This window comes from Mchenga conophoros, linkage group LG17 (assembly GCF_057382185.1).
Source record: "Mchenga conophoros isolate Kocher_MC1m ecotype Shallow Benthic linkage group LG17, M_conophoros_male_GT1.1, whole genome shotgun sequence".
In the NCBI taxonomy this organism is placed as follows: Eukaryota; Metazoa; Chordata; class Actinopteri; order Cichliformes; family Cichlidae; genus Mchenga; species Mchenga conophoros.
Window position 1 is genome coordinate 17,273,531 of NC_140542.1, and position 21,199 is coordinate 17,294,729.

The 21,199-nt window shown below is 47.3% G+C and overlaps 1 protein-coding gene across 5 annotated transcripts; it reads right to left on the minus strand.

Annotated features, from left to right (window-relative positions):
- Window positions 1-228: 228 nt before the first annotated feature.
- On the minus strand, window positions 229-20,300 carry LOC146555294 (UPF0606 protein KIAA1549). Of its 5 annotated transcripts, none has more exons than XM_085251348.1 (21): window positions 19,977-20,300; window positions 17,296-17,504; window positions 13,207-14,490; window positions 13,031-13,113; window positions 11,971-12,270; window positions 11,712-11,898; window positions 11,563-11,622; window positions 11,301-11,452; window positions 11,026-11,203; window positions 10,749-10,933; window positions 10,391-10,596; window positions 9,962-10,089; window positions 9,826-9,840; window positions 8,717-8,925; window positions 8,395-8,630; window positions 7,347-7,482; window positions 6,888-7,073; window positions 6,648-6,700; window positions 6,439-6,566; window positions 5,628-5,782; window positions 229-5,541 (listed from the first exon to the last, which is right to left on the minus strand). In XM_085251348.1, the coding sequence occupies exons 2-21, from the start codon at window positions 17,441-17,443 to the stop codon at window positions 5,317-5,319; spliced, it is 4,254 nt and encodes a 1,417-aa protein (XP_085107474.1). In that variant the 5' UTR covers window positions 17,444-17,504; window positions 19,977-20,300; the 3' UTR covers window positions 229-5,316. The 5 variants fall into 5 exon arrangements, with proteins under 5 accessions (XP_085107474.1, XP_085107472.1, XP_085107473.1 ...); XM_085251346.1 differs by having other exon boundaries at window positions 6,789-7,073; XM_085251347.1 differs by having other exon boundaries at window positions 7,311-7,482.
- Window positions 20,301-21,199: the final 899 nt, after the last annotated feature.

Sequence of the window (21,199 nt, forward strand, 5' to 3'; positions counted from 1 at the left end):
CTAGAAATGAGCTGTTTGTTTAGATTACAGTATTGCTATTAAACTTGGTGACTCTGTCCCATGAGTCAGTGTCATTGTGCCAGAAATGGGCCTCCATATGCAGAGCTGTGTGGTCTTGGAATGAGGCGTTGGCCGATTGGAGGGATCAGACAGATTAGATGCTGTGCAGCGCATCAGAGGAAAACTGAATCATCGAAGAATGAAGAAAAAGCCGTCAGCCTCTCTGAATCTGAACATGTCTCTTTAATGTTTTGAACACAGTCTGTCAGACTTGAAACACCACAGGGTGCAGCTCACACAGAGGCAGGGTAGAACAGATCCTATCAATGTGACCCGCACAGGTTAGCAGCACACTCATCTGGCCACTGTGGAACAGGTGAGGCTGCTGGCAGTGTTCCCAGCTCACTGACTCGACATTAAAAGAACTCTCCCAGGCTCTGTTTCCATGAAGCAGCATCACCAAGTTACCTGAACCACACCTGGGGCCTGCTCTCACCTGGTGTAAGTGTGTAAATCGGCGAGGCTGTGCGTGGAAACGGAGCCTGAAGAGGAACAACAGGAATGTGGTTCGACTCGGAGCAGCCGTACAGAAGTTCATTCATGACAAAACTACTGACAGAGGGGAAATCTGAAACCCTGGCGAAAGCAAAGCTCTCTGCAGGTCAATGGTCAACACCTGAAAACAGTTTCAATTGCTGGTGCAGATACAGCTACTGATTTTGGCAGGGGAAAGCTTGTCCAAGCTCTTATTTTAGCGGGCAGTTTGAGATAACAGGAAAAGCTGGAATAGTAGCTAAAACATAGAATCGGTTTAAAATTTTGAAACAAATAATTATCAGATCCTTTAAACTCTGTTCAAAAACAACAGAACAAAGTTGAAACTGATAAGTTTTAAAAATGTGCCAATGCAGCAGCAGGTTTGTTTTAAAAGCTTCTGAAGGAGATCCACCGACAGCTGCAGTCTGCGCAAGATCTGTTTGTCAAATGATCTGTCTCAAAGATCTGTTTTCAAAGTTCTCCCCACTAAAGCTAATGATCAGCTGACCACATGCTTCCTGTGCCGTGACTCCATCGCCTCCACCTGCAGCTGCTGATCTGCTCTGCAGCAGTTTTTGCAGTTTTGTGGTGGCCCACCAGAGGGCTCCACTCACACCAAGGTCGGGAGGAGAGGTTCTGCTGGTTTTTGGCACAATGTGTTCAGTTGTTGTGTGGAGATGAATAAAGTCGGAATGGAAAGTTACAGCTCCTGTCTCGTCTGTACAATACCTCCACAGTTTCATATTTTTGTGTCCACGACAGCAACTGGGCCGGCTCGGCCTGCAGGGAGGGGAGCAACCGTGATCCCCGCAAACTTCAGCAGGTCTCAGAGTGCTGATCAGTAGTTTTGTCATGAAAAATCATCCTCTGAGCGTCTGCTCATCTGCTGGACTCTTACTGAGGATCACAGGTCTAGAAAACAGAGTCTCTGGAAAACAGAAACATTCAGGAGAAGTTTATGAAGAGTTTGCTGAGAAGACTTTTCTTTGCTATTCGGACACCTGCAGGATTATTTTCCATTTTTGGGGTGATCTGATCGTTTCAGACACCTTGAGTCATTGAATTAGCACCATTTGATCCTGTAGGCATTGCTGAGTCCTACAGCATGACTGACAGGTGCTAGGTCCAATCAGATCGTCTGTAGCAGGTAAAGAGTTCTGCGGTTGGTTTCTGGTTCATGACGAATGTGTTGTGTCTTTGAGTCTGTTCAGCAGAACAATCACAGATAAAATCTTTTCCGTATATAATAGGTTTCTATTCAACATCATATCCACTCCATCCATAAGCATCTTCATTCAGACTCAAAAATCTCCTAAAAAACAAAAACATGATGGTTCTCATGGTGTGTTTTTTCCGGCTGTGCTTGGATGAACGGTGCTTTCATGGCACTGTGACATGAATCACTCTTTGCTCACTCTTAACTGGATGTGGAACGATTCTTCACTTTTTTTACATCTTTTGGCAGCATGCTAAACATTAACTGCAACACCACAAATAGCTAAAGCCTCAAACTTAGTTGAACATGCTGAAGAAGAGCAGAGAGCAGATGCAAACAAACCTTCACCATGAGTGACCAACCACCAACACACCACAGAGAGGACAGCCAATCAGCAAAGAGAGGAACCAGCCGCTCAGCTATGCAACCAGGACATGAAACTAAAGGTTGAAACAATAGATGCAGAGACAATATCAGAAGGTCCACATAGAGAGACATTTCTCTGGATCTACAATCATGTCTGCAAAGCGGTCTTCTACAAGCTTCCAGAACGTTCTGCAGACTTCACTCACTGGACAAGGTCAATAATAAAAATAAAAATATTCAATAGTATAAAAGGTCAGTAATGACAAACCTTATTTTTCTCCCCTGATGAAACAGTGCGAACCTTTTAGGGGAGTGTGAGGATTCAGCCACAGGCTGAAACAACGAAAAGTTATTTATGCTCTTAATCGCCCAATAGAGCTGCAGGTTAAACATTAACACCTTTACCTGCAATGTCCTGGCATGAAGTCTGTAGTTCATGTGAGAACAATGAAGCTAACATAATGGGAAATTTCCTGGGCAGATCCCTCACCTGAACCACACAGTGTACTCAGAGTATCACTGAAGAGTACAGCTGAAATGAGCACTTCCTGACGTGTTCTACATGTGAGACAAAAGATCAGCCTGGAGTCCTGGACATATAAACCTTATCACTATTTGCTTTTCCCTTCATCAGGATCATCAGGCAGTTCTGACGAGACATCTCTCAGTGAGTTTATGAAGCAGCTCTCGTCTGAGGAAGAACCACCTTGCGGCGGTGATGAACGACTAGTTCCCCTCTCTCACAAACACTTTTTACCCACTTGTCTACAGCGCTCTGCTCACAGACTGATGGATGCAACAAATCAGCGACAAAAAGCTCGATACCAAAGCAATGCATTAGCTGAATTTTTTTTCATTGCCACCGATACATGAACACGCGAGCGAGTGAGCGAGCGGCTACGCTAAGCAACGTTTCCACAGAGAAACAAATGTTAGCTCAAAATCTACAGCGAGCTTAAACACAAGAGGATTACAACCATAGAACAGTAGTTTGGTCTTTTTTTTGATCAAAATAAAGCATTTAAAGTATACTTTCATATATAAGCAATAAAAAATATGTAACATCTCAATACTCCAGTAATAACTCTTACATTAATATTGTGCTCATTGGGATTCTATCTCTTTACATATATTTATTCATTCTTATAGATAGCTATAAATATTATTTTTCTTGTTTTGCATCCCCGTGCAGCAGGAACTGTGCGGCACCTCCAGCTGTCGACAGTGCAAAGACCTCATTGATATGGTTTATGAACAGACACCTGACCACCGTGGCTGATGGGAGTGTGGAAGGCAATTAGTGGTTAATGACAAGATGGTATGAGGCTGACAGTTAGCACCACAGAAGGTCCAGAGAATCAATCCACTTCAGAACTTTAGGAGGAATTGGTCCAGAGGGAAATATCCACTCAAAAGGTCAAGAATAACCATCTACCCCAATAGGATGAACCACCAGAAGGCCATTAAGGACAGCACTTCGCAGAGGTTCCATCGGATAGATTCCCTGGAGATCCATTCACTCTAGAACTCCAGGAACGATCACGAAGTTCTGAAAGACTAGAAGAAGGAAGTTCTTCTCCAAAGGTTGGTTGCACTAACTTAAGAAGGTATTTATAACCTGATGTTCTAAGTCAGGCCTGAGAAGTATTGGTAGTTGCACCATTCAGCCTTAAGTCTTCTTGCAAATCTTGGCATGTTCTTCAAACCAGAAAATGAAATTGTTGAGAACTATACACTCTTTTAGCGGACTGATTTGAAACAAGATAAGCTACCTGACCTAGTACATTCATCAACACTGAGAAAACTCGAGCTCCCGGAGAAAACTTCACCAGCACAACAAAAACATACAACCACTGCATAGCTGGTCTGACCCAAGCTCAAAACCAGGACCCTCTGAGGCACGGAGCCACTGTGCATTTGTTTCTATGAGCAATAAATTAATTTTACAACAAGCAAGCTATGCAGACTGTTACAGATACAACAACGAGGAGTTGACTCTCTTGATCTGTTTGAACTGACTGGAGAGCCTTAAAGTTTGAGTTGGTTCATGACCGAGCATTTAGTGGTGCTGCACTTTATCACACTTGTGCTTCATGAGCATCAACAATTACATGACCATATCCTTGTTTTACCCAGGAGGTCTTCTGCCTATGCCCGGTCAATAAAATGACTTATTTAGGTCCTAATGCCATGCTTCTCATGTTCTATCACGCTAGACTGCTTGGCGATCAGTGTGTCCTTGAGATAACTAATGATGTTTCAATTTTCTTATTTGTAGTAATTTTTTTTTAAATTTACTTTCATCTAAATTAAAAAAGCTGTTTTTAGCTGCTCTCTTACCACAGGGGGTCACAACAGCTGTACAAGTTTGATGTGGTAGAGGTTTACAATGAAGGCCCTTCCTCAAGCAACTAGAATTAAACCAGTGACCTTTTATTTCCCAAGTAAATGTGTTAACCACTAAAACACCAAAAGTAAACAGTTAGCAAGAATGCTTGCTGTTACGCAACACCCATCTTCATGTGCATGTTCGAGTGAACGAGTTTGCTACCACCGGGCATAGTTAAGGCTGGCTGGTGCAGTCAACATAAAGTTCACTCTAGACTGGTCTCAAATACTGATCTTGCAGTTAGAACTGGGTTTAATAAAAGCAGCTGCTCCAACTGTCCCCCAATATTAGGCTGGACCAAACCCCTCAAAACCCTCATGAACTCGAGGAGGCCAGAATGAACTCTCCAATGACTAAACTCCAGAAGACCAAGAGGCCAATCGGGTTGAAGACCATCAAGGACCATCTACTCCACAAGTTCAGGAATGAATTGCTGCTCCAGCTGTCTAAAAAGTAACGACTGAATCAAGAGGTTCAGGAAGGATGATCATTAATGATGCTCTTTAGGAAGCACTTCAGTGGAAAATACAAGTCAAACTCATGTCTAATGAAACAGAGCTGAGAGTGACGGACAGACAGTTCAGGACCCTGTAAAGTACCGGAGGTCTCCAGGAGAGACGTCCAAGTTTTCAGACATGGATTGTGGTCCAGACTTGTTTTGGGTTTACCGGCACAGACGTACACTAGCTCAACAGAGCCCAGAGTGTAAATTGGTTAGTTTCATGGTTTCCCTTAGACCTTTCAGGTTCTATGTGGTTTAAAACTTTCAAAACCAGCTGAGTCCTGATCCAAAGAGGTCCAAACCAGTTTACGGGTAGCTGGTCACTGCCGCCTGTTTCTGTGCGAGACGTCGCAGCTCCTCCCTGATGGCCTTTATAAGAGAGGCGGAGGTGTGGGCGGATGGTGATGCATCCTCAGGCGGATATTCTGGAGTAGGTGAGGTCAGGAGGAGAGGTGGAGCTGACGGGTCCCGCAATGAGGAGCTGGGCATCTGGAAAACAGAGGAAGAGGAGAACTCAGGAAAGGACATCACCTGTGAAAAGAAAGGAGAAAGGGTGAGACATTTCAGCTCCACCTGTGCACCACCAAGCTATTTTCTTTACTGATTTCACCACTCACGCTCTCTCTGCTGGCTCCCGGCCTGGAAAGGTCCTGGTCTGAATGCTGCTGATTCCAGCTAGAGCCAGTGGGGCCCGACATGCTGCGACCCACCCCAGGGTATGCTCCAATCTGACTGGACAGACCCACCTGGGTCAGGTGATGGAGCTGTGCACCTGGAGGTCAGTGAAACCAGTCAGCAGATACAACATTAGTAAATCATCAGCCTGTGTGGAAACAAACTGAATACAGACAAAGTCATGTGAGGTTTGTTACCTTTGGCTTTATTGTCAGAGTCATGAGAAAAAAATGCCTCGTCCCACATTAACTAACCTAATCTACAGTCTCTGGGTATTCACACACAATATGATTCTTTTCAGAAATCTTGAGAGAATGATAATTCTTTCTTTCCTAAACTGTTAGAAATGCTGTATATTTGTTGTAGTGTATGGCACCACCAGAGGGCAGCCTCTACCGCATGACCAGTCAGCTGAATTATGCGTTACCTCTGCACATTTTGACTGTTTGAGACAAGTTCAGGATCTAAAACACGTCAGAAAGTGAAAATAAGAGGAGAATATTTTAGACTCAGATTTGATTCATTCATTTTACTTTAATCTGTATATTTCATGGCATAAAGTTACAGAACTGAATGTATTTATTGACTCACTGAGGCCATCCTCAGTGCTGTCGCTGCCCAGCAGGGGGCCGGTCATGTATATAGCTGCAGTGACTTCTATGAACCCCCCATCATGAAAAGTAGATACCTGCTGTCAGGTCATATAAACTGAACGCACGGTGAGCTGTTATTTGTTGATGGCTGTGACTGTACCTGTGCTCCCTCCTACAGGTCGAGGTCTAGAGGAGGAGGGTGGGTCCTCATACTGCCCCCTGTTGGAGTAAATGGACTCCTGCAGCTGATCTCCAGTAGACACATACCCTCCTGAGCTCAGCCCCTGCCTGTAGAAACACACAGAGAATGAGCTCTGGTTCTGACCTAGTACTCAGACTGGACCAAGTCTTCTGTATTCTGATACTAACCTCTGCAGGAGGCCCTGGACTGAGGTGGGGGACATCCCCAGCTCTGCATATCTCTGCAGGAAGAAGAGAAAGAAGAGAATTAAACCAGAGCACGAGTTCCTGACAGAAGTATCTGCTTCATCTGCAGGTCCACACACTCACTGCAGAGAAGGGGCTGTGAGGGGGGGCTGCTGGGTAAGAGCCCCACTGCTGGTTTGGGGGCCAGCTCTGAGGGGAGGGGCTGGGCAGGGCAGAGCTTACCCCGGCGCTGCCCTGCGAGGACGGCGACACCAGGGCGAAGGCGTCATCCAGAAGAGAGTGCATCTGCTGCCGGGCCTCTTCAATGGAGGGCTGGGGGGGCATGTAGGGTGGCGGGGCCGGGGCAGGGTCAAAGACCTCGTCAGTGGGGGAGGGGCTGCCGTGGTCCGGGGGCAGGTCGGGGTCTGACTGTAGGAAATGAAGTAGAACATCAAGTCAGCGCTCTGCTGTCTTACAAAAAAAGTCCACAGGGCTCAAAAAGACTTCCTGTGTCACTCAGAGTTCAGTAACAGTGTACAGCTCTGTCCACGTCATGCTGACGACACCATCAGTAACAGATCAGATCAGCCGTGTACCTCCAAACACTCAAACATTATGTGTGTCTGTGAATGCTTAGAACAGGCAACATATCCAGCTCACACCTACCTTGCTTATTTGATGGTTAAATTTTGTTTGCCTCACCATGTAGGCCACGTTGTTGAGTCCGGGGTATTTCCTGTAGGTGGCGCTCTGATCGGTGAGCAGCCGGTCTCTGTCTGTGTCAGGAAGACTTCCAGGTCCTGGCTGAGCCCGCCGACTCCTAGGAGAGCGCCTCCCTCTGGCAAAAAAACACAAGAGTTTACAGTCAGGCTGGAAACAGATGGGACAATAATGAGCTTAGCTTTGGTGCTAACAGGGATGCGGTTGGTATGTCTTAAATATGATTTCTCTAGAGTTTGAGGTCTCCTGCAGGGCCTCCTCCCAACTGGGCATGTCTGGAGGTGCTCAGGAGGCACTGATCAGACTGAGAAGGAGCACGGCTCGATTCTGAGCTCCTCCTGTGTCAGGTTGAAACGGACATCTTCGAGCTAAGCTCTCTTTCTTAACCTCACAGCAGCAGTACGGTACAACTCCTGCATGGAGCACCAATCCACCAGTCCATCTCAAGCTCCACCTTCCCCTTTGTCCGCGAGCCCAAAGAGAAAAATCAGCTATTGTCCACACAGCCTCCAAGACCTACATCATTTGCAAAGAGCAGGGATAAAATGCTAAGATTCCCAAAATGCACACCTTCTTCACCCTGGCTACCCTTTGAGGTCATGTTCATGAATATTACCTACAGGATCAAAGACATGCACCAACCCTGAAGGACTGACAAGAGTATTGACTATGTGTCCTTCTGAGGACATCAGTCCCATTCATCTGGATGTAGTGTTTTCAGTGAGAGAAACATTTCATCATCATCCACTTCTTCTGTCTTTGCTGCCTGCAGGTTCCCCCAACCTTATAAACTGTACAATCAATTAAATCAGTGCTGCAAGTTTTGGTCATTATGCAAATGTAATGCTATGTCCAGATGAACAGAATCAACTTTCTGGGATTTCCTTACCTGTGTGACTGAGCATGCGTCAAGGAAGTCTGAGAACACGTTTGTCTTTGAGGGAACTGAGTCAGCTTTCGCTTTAGTCACACAGAAGCAGCTGTTCATGGAGAATGAAATATTCTTTTTTCACCTCAGGTAGGGTCTGACCTTTTCCTGGAGTCGGTGGGAGTTGGGGGTGAGGCAGCATCGGCCTGCAGGATGCAGTCCATGTGGTCGTGGGCAGAGCTGTAGAGTCGCTGTGCCACCTCACTCTGAACTGGACCATCTCCAAATGCGTCCATGATGTCATCCATGGAGGGAAACTCGCACTGGCCCCGCCTCTTAGCACGCTGTCGCAGTTTGTTCCGGTGATGCTCGATCTCTGACTTGTGCCGCAGCGCCACCTGCAGGAACAGAGACGGTTGACTACAGTTAATGATGATGACCTCATGGCAAGCTGTGACTGGATGTATTTTTGTTGTCAACTCACCTCTGTGTTGACCTTTTCAGTGAGGGAGGGGCTTGGCTGTGATGGGGCATGTGGCTGCGGTGGGCTCGGACGTGGCTGCATGGCGATGAGCTGCACCTTGTTGGCCTGACGACGGGTGCCGTCAGATGACCCGCGGGACAGGCGGTCCACATGGTCAAAGATGGAGGACGAGGACAGCAGTTCGTCCGGGCCGCTGCCTGATGGAGCACCTGTGGAAGGAGAGGTCAGAGGACAGAAAAAAGTGAAAGGAGACTTAAAGACCAACAGAGAAGTGAAAGCTCAGACTCCCAGGATGCATTTCACCAGTGACCATCTACTGAAAGCTTGCAGAGCGAGTAGGTCAGTCCCATAGACATCCATGTTAAAGCTTTACAGCAGAAATAAACGTGTTTATGTGTGCAGAGCTGCAGTTACTGCAGAAGGATAAAAAGTGACAAGCAACCAACAAGGAGATGAAGATGGCGATGATAAGGATAATGATGAAAAAGTGGGAGAAAAAAACTTTTTCCCAGAATAAGCAGCAGAAGAAACAAAGAGAGAATGAGGGAAATCCCTCAGACAGACCAAGACCCCCAGCACAGAGGTCAGAGGTCATATGCAGAGGACATCCAGGAGGCTGACAACTGCGGTCAGATCTTCAGCATTACTCAGGGTTGTGTTTGTTACTGTCAGAGAAATTATTTTACCAGAAATAACCTTCAAACTATAGAGAAGTCTGAATATAAACATTTAGACAACAAGCATGTATATTCCAAGTGTACAAGAATAATAAAAAAGAGAAGTTAATAAAGTAAGAGTGGAAAGTAAAATTCGCTCCATCATTTAGTGATGATCAGTATTCAGATTTAGCTTACTGCTGATGACTCGCCTCATAAACCAGGACCTGTTCTTCCCTTTATGAGTTAAGGTATTGTTGTCGCTGGTACTGTGATTACTGGAGACGGATCGATTTGACACAGTCACAGATTAATTATTATTATTGTTTAATCTGTGAATTTAAAGGTTGAGCTCTTGTCTCTGCAGCATCGCAATGCTTCATGTGTTGATAGGAAATGTGGATTGGAGATCGGTGTGTGAGAAGGTGGTAATGTGTTGGCATGGTAACGTACCCATTTTGCTCCTCCCTTCAAGTAGGCAGTGCATTAAACAGAAAAGACAAAGTTTGAACAGAGCAGAGCCTCCATCCTTTGTTTACAGCCTATTCATTACAAATACTAAAGCTGATTATGTCACTGTGGCTCTCACCATTTTTGGGTGTCTTCCTGTGCTGTTTCCCCTCGCTGGGTGTGGCCACAGGTCGGGTGCTTTCTTCTGCTGACTCCCTGCCGCTCGATTGGTCGCTTCCTAACGAGTCGCCGTCTGATGGGCTGAGCCTGACAATGGACACAACAGGTAAATGGTAAATGGCCTGCATTTGTATAGCGCTTTTCTAGTCCCTAAGGACCCCAAAGCGCTTCACACTACATTCAGTCATTCACCCATTCACACACTGGCGATGGCAAGCTACATTGTAGCCACAGCTGCCGGATTAAGTAAAATTTTGAGATACTTCAGTAAAAATGTTCGATGTCGACGATTTCTCTGAATGAAAAATAATCGTGTCAACGAGCCAGTGAAGTTCATATTCTATATTTTTTAACAAGTTTGTTTAATAAGTCACAACATATTCCTAACCTCCCCCTGCGGCGGCTCAGCCGCGACACCTTGGTGGATGATCCTTTGGATTTGGGGGTGTTGAGGTCTCCGCCATCAGAGGGCGTGGCTTCCTTTACTGGTGCAGGAAGTGGACCGGACTCCTGGATCACCATGATGTCATCCTTACTGTGCTGACCCAGGTGAAGCTTTGCAAAGTCGAAGCCTTTAACGCTGGGAGCCTGAAGCTGACAGAGGATATGGATCAGGGGTCAGTAAGGTAACAAAAACATCATGTTGGTGGCTAAAATCCTAAGATTGCAAACACAGAGGACAGAAAAACACCAGGTGTCATCGCCTGTTAATTTTAAAGTGCCAGTCCTTTTTGTTGACCTCTGACCTTTTGCCTCTGCTGGATGGTGTTAATGGCGTCCGGCTGGAACTCAAGCTTCTCGGAACCGCAGAGCTTCCAGTACAGGATGATGATGATGAAGACGGCCAGTACAACCGGGACAACAACACCGACAATCAGCCAGATGCTGCTGCTCTGAGTCTCAGCTGGAGGGACAGAGATCGTCTCCACAGCTGGAAACAGAATCAAAAAGATCAAACTTTATCAATATGACACTTTCTGAACCAATCAGAAGCAGTTTGGACACACTCAGCATTGGACTCACGTTGGGCCAGCGGTCTCTGCACACGGTGTCCAAGGACAATGGCGGCCCTTTGAAGGTCCACACGGTTCAGAGTGGCGGCGGTCACCTCAGCAGGGACCCTCTCTCCACCGGGACCCTCCACAAAGTAAAAGACCTCCAGAGGGCGCTCTGCCCCTGACAGCCTGGAGACCCGCACCACCTGAGACACAACCGGTTCAGTGCACATTCACATTGTACAGGTACACACACCTCTGTCTGGTGGCATTACATCAGCCATCATTGCCTTGTGCGTGTACCTGTAGACTGTTGTTGCCCACTGCTGTGGCTCTCTTCCAGCGCCTCCTACTGGTTTCCTGCAGTCCCTCCTCCAACAGCAGAGCCAGGCGTCTCTCCAGACGAGCCTTAAAGCTTCTCTCAGCCACCAGCTGCTCCTGAACTCCCAGCAGGACTGATACCACACAAAGGGGAGTTCGTCAGAGCGAAGCTAACACATACCATCATCCACACAGTACAAAAACATCATACCAAAATGTAAAAAAAAGAGAGTGGGTTTCTTACCTGTACGGACCCAGGTGGAGCGCAGGTGGTGTGAAGTGTTGAGCTCAGGGTAGTGAAAGGCTGTTAACAGAAGTTTGATAAAAACGCTTTACATATTGTCGGTTTAATGTTTACTGTGACATGTGATGGGTTTGTGTATCGTCTCGTACGTTCAGCGATCTGCAGCGCAGGAAATCCCACGTAGAAGCTGAACTCCACCAGGCTGAGCTTCCTCAGGTGTTCACTGACCTCTGACCCCGGCAGGTAGCCCCGGCCATCCCGCACCGCAAACGTGATGTCGACGGGAACCTTCTGCTCCACCGCTGGCCGGGCCACGCTTATGGTGATGTTCAGCAACTGTGTGAAGAAGTAAAAGAAATTAGAAAAGCGAACGGCTTTAAATGGTGACCACACACGAGGCAGACTCACCTGTACGGTGGCGTTCCCTCCCTCATGTAATCTCTTCCGTGTCTCTGCGTACGCCATGGTGAGCCCTCTCTCCACCCGTTCACTGAAGTTGCAGACTCGGATGTCAACATGAGTGGGAACAAACTGCAGCACAGAGTGGATCTGATACCTGAGGTCAGGTATGGTGTACAGTGGTGAAACTGTGGGAATGGGGCCGAAGCGTGGCGGCGGTCGGCGGAGGGCATTGATGACGGACATGGCAGTGAAGATCAGCGGTCCCGACACAACACGAAAGGCAAAACTGGATGGAGTTCTTAGGAACTGAAAAGGAAACAACCAGGGAAGAGTGGAAAGTTATTAACAATTTTTAAGTTTAGCTTAATATCTAATAAGGATTCAGTAAAGTAAATGAATAAATGAAAGAGAAGGCATTAAAAAAATAAAGAAAAGTATGCATCAGATGGCATATTTTCATGGATTAAATGGTTTTTATTGATTTTTGTGTAATTTAAAAGCTTGGACCTTCTCCTGCTGCCTCTAACAGTCTATGGACTGATTTCTATGTGAAAGACTAAAATCTAAAGGATGTCAGGTTTATACTCCGAGTGTCTCGATGCCTCTGCTCCCAGTAAACAACAAGCTAACATTAGCTTAGAAACAGAGTTCACTATTACAAAGTTAATAAATGACTGGCTCCCAGCACAACGCAAACTCCACATAAGCATGAACCAGAACGTCAGTGACACAGTAACACACAGAGATCAGTCTCTGGTCATTGGTTGGTTGCTTTGGACAAACTAATGAGGAAGAAAATCCAGTGAGAAAGACAAATATTAGCCGATCATTGTCTGTGTGTTTGACTAAATTCTGACCAGTACTGCAGATAGAGTAGTGATTCTTGTGACTGCAGCCGAATGAGCTAAAAACAAACACTTCAGAGCGAGAACATTAGAGGACGGGCTGGGATTAGCCTGTTTCATGTGAAGTCTGTGAAGCAGGAGCTTGACTGTGAGGGGAAACCACAGTCAGCATCAGCAGGACGGAATCATGCAGATCTGAGAAGCAGCGATTCTGTTTGTACCTGCAGCTCCACTGAGCGGTTGAAGTCTTTTTTCAGAAGATCTCGGACCTGACTGAAACCAGCAGACGAGCCTTTGGAGCTGACTGCAGGGCACACAAACATGGAAGACATCAGTGATTAGACAGAACATGTGCAGCACCTGGAGGTACGGTCACATGACCTTCTAAGACTCTTACCTACTCTGACCAGGTACATTTCTGGCTTGGTGACATTGCACAGGTATTGTCTGGTGGGTGGTGTCTGGGCCACTCTGGGTGTGGTGACTGGAGGGGCTCTGGTCAGGCTGATGGCTGTGATTTGGGTGGTGGTGATGATGGCGGTGGTTGTTGTCGTGGTAGCCTTAGTAGTGGTTGCGGCCTTGGTGGGAGGAGCCTTTGCTGGCATCTCAGTGACCACTGTGGGCCTCTCTGGCCTCTCAGGGCGGGTGGGGGGTCCCAGTGGTGGAGGGGGAGGCACCCAGCTGGTGGTGTTGGATGGGGGTCGGGAAGGGTGCCTGCTTGGGACCGAGACATAGTCTTTGTGTTTTGGAGCAAGAGCAGTAGGGGTGGAAGGGATCTTGGGGGTGGCTGATGGAGCAGGTGTCTTCTCCTCACCTGTGAGGATAGGTGTAAGGATGAGGGGAGGTGTGGGCTGTCTTGGGGGATGCTTAGGCTCCAATCCTAGAGGAGCAATGGGGCTCGAGGATGGGGTAGAAGGAGGATGGTGGGTGTGTGTTGCTGTAGGTGTAAGGACAGGTTTGGAGTCGTTCTCATTTACCTTTTCCCTCTCCTTCTCCTTCTCCCTCTCCCTCTCCCTCTCCTTCTCCCTCTCCCGAGCCAACAGGTTTGTGTAGTACTCCAGACTGTTCATGTCAGGCAGCAGCAACTCCGTCGGCTCCAGTGGGATCATGTCCTCCAAGTCATAGTCCTCATCCCAGGTGGGGAAGACATCTGGATGGGCAGGCTGAGTGTGAAGGGGAATGTTGGGGGTTGAGGAGGAGGGGGAGAGGGGAAGTTTGGATGACAGTGAGAGGGTGGGGCGAGCAGGAAAGGAGGTGTCATAAGAGACCCAGTCCCCCCCATTGTCCCCATCATAGGGGTGGCTGGGCAGTGGCGTGGCGAGGGCCATCTCGTCACCTTCAGGTACCATGAAGGACAGAGTCTCCAGGTAGTCCCCAGACCCCCAGGCCTCCTCCAGTGAGGGCCCCTGTTCCCAGGGGGGAGGAGGAGTGAGGGTGGGCTGGCTATGTGGGGGAAGTGGTGGAGGTAGACTGGGGGACAGGAGGTCTGGAGGTCTCAGGAGGAGGTGGATCCCCTGAGCACCAGAGTCTGGGTCCTCTGCTGAGCCTGCACCACCACCGTTACTGTGGTATCCAGAGTCTGAGGGGTGGCTGGGAGGTGAGGGTCTAGAAGAGGTGGAGGATGATGATGGTGATGACGGATGTGACGAAGAATCAGTCGTTCTGTTGAATTCCAGCACAACTGTGGGCCAGAAGGACAGAAGTCGTGAATTTAAAAGCTCAACATTATACCTCAAGAGTGAGCGTGTGCCATAACCAGATTGTTACCAAACACGAGGGAATAAACCTGAAGGACCCTGAAAGAAACTGATAAACATGAACAAATCTGAAGACCCTGAAGACCCGAATAAACCTGAGGACTGGTAAGAACCTAGGGACCCTGAATAAACCTAAGTAAAAAGTAAGAAAGTAAAAGCAGATCTATGGAGGACGTTTCTATTTTTGTGCAAATCTAACTGAACTTTGTGCTATATTAACATAAAGGTAAAATAGTATCTGTAGATGGGAACACAAACTTTATTCTGTTTTTTATTCTAATTGCAGTCAGCTTTAATCTGAACAAAAAGAAGGAAAATAAAAAATATATCTCCGTTTTCTGGTGCCTGCATTGTAGAGGGTGACTTTGCTCTAAACAGGAAATGACTACAGTCACGGGTTAAAGTGGATTCAGCAGGTGGGGGAACACTAAAAAATCAGTTTTAGTGGCTCAGTGTGAGGAAAAAAATCAAACTCACAATACTTTCTACTGAGAGCTCCAGTAGATTTTCTTAATGTACAGGCTGTGATCAGCTGACCTGCTGCTCTTTGCGGATTTACACACCTGAATTCAACCAGATGTGAGCAGATGTTTCATGAGTTGTTCTGGCTGATTTCCATACACTGACAGTACACTGTTTATGCTGTCTTTATATCGTTTATATCATTGTTTTCTACATTAAATCCATCACAGTTCAGCAAACTAACCTGCTTATCCTGCACTAACTTGCAGAGGATTTTCATGCAGCCTTTAAATAACTCAGTTAAGTCTACCTCAGTTTGTTTAGCAGCATGATTCGCAATATGAAGAAACATAATTTCACATGTACAAACCCAATATCTGATGCAAAAACATGTAAGCTTTCTTTTCTCTCCCTGTGAAATACAGCAGCTCAAAGAAAGGGCTGTAAACCGAAACTAATGAGCCTGTTTTGAAAATGTAAGGAATAGAAATCTCAGATACTTATTTAAAATGTAGGGAGTAAAAGTAAAAAGTCGTCAGAAAAAAAAAAGTGCAGATACCTAAAATCTGTAAGTAAGTACAGTAATGAAGTATTTGCACTTCATTTCTTTTGACCTCTGCCAGTGGCACACTCGTTTTTACAAACATATTAGTATTTTTGAATTATGATTTGAAACTGATCACAGCACAAAATAAAGAATAAACTCTGAAATGACAAAGCGTCACAAACACAGATCACCTTAATGAGACTGAGCTGGTTCAGCTTCTTTACAGCATTCATTCACACAGCAGAAACACACTCCTCTTTTTCCTCCCTTGCAGTCTCTTTAAAACCATTTGTCTTTATGACGTACGCACACACACACACACACACACACAGCGTTGACTGGGTCTCTTTCATCTGGTCTTGGCCTTGTTGCCGTGGTGACGCCGTGCTTTGCGGCAGCATCACATGCAGAACAGAGACGAGTCATTGGTATTCAGGAGACGACGCCCTCTCACACACAGACAGACAGACTGATCGATAGATGCAGAAAATATTTATCATTTTTTAATTATAAAGAATCTCTTCAGATTGATGCACTAGGCTAACTGCTAACCTGCATTTATCTGAGCTCCTGTATTTACTGCTCTCAGCTCTGAGAAACATCTCCTGTTATTCCTGACTCTGAGGTGCCCTCACAGAACAGCTGTGGCTGAGGTGTTTTATGGCAGCACATCTGCTTCTGTACTCCATCACATTTATTTTAAAGCGTTGGGTCCTTCTGATTTGCAGTCTAAAATATAAATCTACTCAAATATGACACGATAGTATTATAGATAATCTCCTCAGCAGTAAACCTTATTCTTCTTTCACCTGCTTCCATTAGGGGGTGCCAAAGTGGATCATCTGCCTCCATCTCCCAGCATCCTCCTCTCACACTGACAACTCAGCAGTCCTCCTTCACTACATCTATGAACCTCCTCTGAGGTGTTCCTTTTCTCCTCCATCTTCATCCTCTGCCCATGCTTAGACCATCTCAGGCTTCCCACTTCACTTTGTTTATTTACAGTTTTTTTATTCACTAAGCGTTCATTATGTGCTTGCTGAGCTCTCACATCTGTTTTATTTCACATCTGCGTAGCTCTGACGTCTCATGGCACAGGTGCTCTATAGAAGAGCAGGTGGAGAATAAAAAAATTAGCCCAGGGAATTGAGCTACATTTCATTGTGGATGTATGACCATGTGATGTTTGTGGTTTTTCTTTCAGTGCACTGAAACAAGTTTCTACGTCTTCATCAGGTTGGACAAACTCTTCTTCAGTCTGAATTAAAACACAGCCATGGGTTGAAATCTGACATCCATAATGCAACATGTGATCCACAGAGGGCGCTATAATAAACACACACTCCCCGAATCTGTCATCTCTAACACAAGTCCTGAAATGTCGAGTGACGTTTCAGGACTAAAAGTGACATCACACCAACACAGTCACAACCAGCTGACCTCTGAGAGCTGTTTGTGATGAAGCAGCTTCCTGCTGCCTACATCTGATCAGCTGATGTCAGTGTAAACCTCCACAGTCTGACATCAGCAGGTCATGTGACTCTGTGTGTGCGTGAGTCAGTAATGTGGGAGGATGACAATATGGAGCTAAAATGAGACTCAGAAGAAGATTCCTGCACTGCAGTCCTTTTGAGGAAGTCCATGTTCATTTCCTGCTGTGTACAGATGGCTCAGAGGTCAGAGGTCAACATTAACAGCTAACAGCACCTAGCAAGGTTACCTGCAGCAGGTGAACTTGAGGTCACCATGGAAACCAATGTGCCAGCCACCAGCAGGACCACACCTAGTGTTTGTCTGCAGGCCGAGGTTCTGCGTTCCATCCTGGTCCTGGTGCTGGAGCTGGGGCCTGGCGAGGTCACAGCGTCCATCGTCCTCAAAGGACCGGCGGTGCGGTCCCGCTACAAAGAGCCGAAGGCCCCTCAGGAGGACCTGAGTAGCATAGAACAGCAGTCAGAAAATGTGTGTCCTGCAGGGTTCTCACCGAGCACAGGAGAACATTCTCCTGCTGGATGATGACATCATCAAACGGATCAGGAAAGATTCAGCTAAAACTCTTTTTTACCTTCATCGTTAGTTACTTTAAAAATAAAGGCTGTAAAGTTGTGTGGAGTAGTGTGTGACCCTCTGATGGGAAGGTTCATAGTTGAAACAATTCATCAAAGTTTGAAATAACAAATCTAACTATCAGCCTGACGCATTAGCTTTTGTCTCCGAACTAAAGTCCCAGCAAGTTCTGATACCCTTCCATCCACCCTGACCTCCTCCCTGCTCCAACTCAGACTACAGCTGGCCTGCTGTGGATGTTTAGGTCTGATGCTGAAACCAGTGTTTATGGACTGACGCTGTCAGATAGGAGAGAGACCAATATTCTCGATGCACACCGTCTGTGAGAGCTTTGCTGCAAAGGTAACAGTGATGAAAGAAAAACACTAAAGTGCCTCATTACAGTCCAGCATGAAGCTGAGAAGACTCTGAAGCAGTGAAAAAGTAGGAACCCAGGGACAGGCGGTGCTGCAGAAGCATTCATTGTGAAGCAGACGTGCTGCTTTGAAAACAGACAAAGACTTGCAGCAAAGACTCAAAAGACTCCAAGTAGATGCACGTATGTCATAAACAAACTCCTACATCACCTCATTCTTGAGTTATTACATTTACAAACTTGGGTGTCCTCGCTGCCCCCCAGTGCCATGACGACATACCCCATCGGACTTTTACGGTTCAGGGGTAAAATCCCCCAAAATCCTCTGCTTAAAGGATCTGAAGGTTTTTACGTGCTGTAGACCCTGCAGCAAACATTTTACTGTGACTGTGCCCTCTAGTGGTGGAAGTGCTTGGTGCTTGGTGTCCTGATGTCTTATTTTGGAGGACAGCATGAAAACGTCTAAAGCCACCCCATAACAAACCCACGACCTAAAGACTGTGGAACATGCTCATTCATTTGGTTTTAGGGTGTTCTACTGAAGGCTGCAGGGAGGAGGTCGGGTGGATGGACGGGACAACAAAGACACAGAATGATGTTAGTCTAATATTTCAAACTGTACTCGTAAAGAATTGGGTACCTTAAACTGGGGCTGTTCAGCCTGGATAAAACCCCTCTGAAACTGAAACACGGAGCGCTAAAAATGCTCTGATGTTGCTTCGAGAGCAGCTCAGGTCTGAATGAAGATCACAGCTGACATTTCTGACAGCATGCAGAGCGGGGTCAGGATCAGGGCTGCCACACCATCAGAAGGTCAGTTAAACATGTACCTGCTGCTGGACCCTCACACCCGAATCACCTGATTTCAGCAGCTTCACATCCTTCATTCTGGAAGGGTGGAGGACATAAACCCAGAACATCTAGGCTTAGGCTACAGTCTAACTCTGAACCTGAAACACTTTCTCTGTGAAGATGATGAAGACCTGCTCCAACCTGCGGGTGGAGCATCTGGACCACTGACTTATTACTTCATTGTCCAGGTTTGTGATGAAGGCTAGCGGGGCTTTAATCTGCACATATTTCTGATCTCGTCTCAACTTTAACATCAGCACTTCCCTGTGAGTCAGCTCATCGTAACCAGGCTGAGCTGAGGACAGCTCTCAGGTAATATTAATAAAGAGATTACACGCAGTGTCACGTGATCCCTGCTGCTCCTCACAGCCCCTCAGTACCGAGCAAAAAGGGAGCTCTGCTTTCTCTGCAGAGCACGATTACAAATGGGTCACTGTCCCAGACCCCGGAGCCTACGAGGGTGTGCGGCTGAAGCAGGAGGCTTCAGGCTCGCCTCCACCTGCGGGGATTTTTCTGTTTGCGCAAAACATGAAAATGTCGGTTTGAAGGATTTGCATAAAGAACCTTCAAAAATGATCAATCAGTCAATAAATCAACCATCGATCAATAAGTGAAACCACAAAGACGTGACGGTGAATATTTAAAAGGTATCCAGCTGTTTGTCTGACCGGCTTTCACAACTGTGCCTAATAAAGTGACAGGTTGGTATATTCTCTGTCAGTCCGGGTTTTTGTGCTCTGCTCGGCTCCGTTTCCAGAACACTCACTCCTCTGCCGGTCTGGCCCGGCTCGGCCTCCTCTCAGATTGACCCCATTATCGGACAGATGCTAACTGCCTCCACCCGCCCGCCGAGTCCGCGAGGTGGAGGCTGCATCCGCCCCGCATGTTCGTGTCCGGGGCTGATATGCCCCCCTCCCCCTTCCCCCGGCACGCTCCGGTCCGGTCCGGCACGGCCCAGTTTACCGTGAGGACGACGCTGCCTCCGGTGCACGGCTGAAGGAGCCTCGCTTCTTATAGCGGCCGCGGACACACAGAGCCGCAGACCCGGGATCACATTCAGACTGCAAGCCGGGCCGGGCCGGGCCGAGCCGGGCTATTCTCACTGAGTCTCTGCCACGGCGGAGACCTACCTGCCATCCTGGAGATGCGGTTCGGGCGCGTCACGCCTCTCCAAGCCGCGCAGCGCGCTCCCTGCGTGGGGAAGAAGAAGGAGGCGGAGAGTCCCCGCAGAATCACACCTCCTCCTCTTCTCCTCCTCGGAAACAGCAGCAATCAGCCTCCACCGCCCGGTGGTGTCGGTGCTGTCCGAACCCGTCACATTCACAGCGCGTCCGGTTCCGGTACCAGTCCAGCCGGCCCCTCCCAGCATCATCTGACCCGACCTGCAAGTCAAAGCGCTTCTTCTCACACACGGACCGTTATTTGAACCGGCACCGGCACAGGGCCAGGACAGCCGGATCTGACCATGAAAATGAAACAGCAGAGAACTGCTCAGCTTTTATTTTATGAAGCCAACAAAAACACACACACACTCTCTCTCTCTCTCTCTCTCTCTCTCTCTCACGCACGCACACACTCTCTCTCTCTCTTTCTCTCTCGCACGCACGCACACACACTCTCTCTCTCTCTCGCACGCACGCACACACACTCTCTCTCTCTCGCTCTCTCTCTCTCTCTCGCACGCACGCACACACACACTCTCTCTCTCTCTCTCGCACACACACACACAAACGCACAGACTCTGCTCATGTTTTATGCTTCATGCAGACCTGGGCCACGGGCACAGCGGTACACTGGTTAGCAGGAAGGTTGTGGGTTTGAATCCCGTGGTCAGTTGGGCTGGGCTCTGCGTGTGTGTTTGGTAACAGCTGACTTAATTCAGGTGTGTGAATGTGAGTAATAAAGTGCTCTGATTGGTCAGTTAGACTGGAAAAGATTAAGATACCAACCAGTTTATTTGAATGCTGCTGTTTCTGTTGAAGGTCACCCTCCGTATTTTCACCTTAAAGATGAACTGAGCACTCCTACAGAGAACAGCTGATACTTGACAACAGTGCAGCCATAATAGAGGAAGCCTGCTCTGAACGGACCGACGTCACGGGCGTTCCAGTCTGTGCTGAAGTTTGAGTCTGCAGTAACTGCAGTAACGTTTCATATTTAGTTCAGTTAACGATCGCGGCCGTTTCTTTGGGTCTGTGAGGGGTCACCAGGATTCTGTGATCACATGACTCAATTTTCAAACTGTTGGTTTAAGGAAATTATGGATGAGGACACCAAATAAAAAGAAAGGTAGACTCAGAGTCTCTGACACCAGATCGTCCTGCAGCTGAGAGAGCCACAGAGCTCAAACTAA

Bases quoted from the DNA above. Each gene is read 5' to 3' on its own strand.
- LOC146555294 (XM_085251344.1), bottom strand. From the start codon at position 17,443: ATGGACGCTGTGACCTCGCCAGGCCCCAGCTCCAGCACCAGGACCAGG. The intron at 14,491-17,295 runs GTAACCTTGCTA...TCTGGCCCACAG, and splicing joins CTCAAGTTCACCTGCTGCAG to TTGTGCTGGAATTCAACAGA. The intron at 10,597-10,748 runs GTCAGAGGTCAA...ATCCTCTGTCAG, and splicing joins CCATCCAGCAGAGGCAAAAG to CTTCAGGCTCCCAGCGTTAA.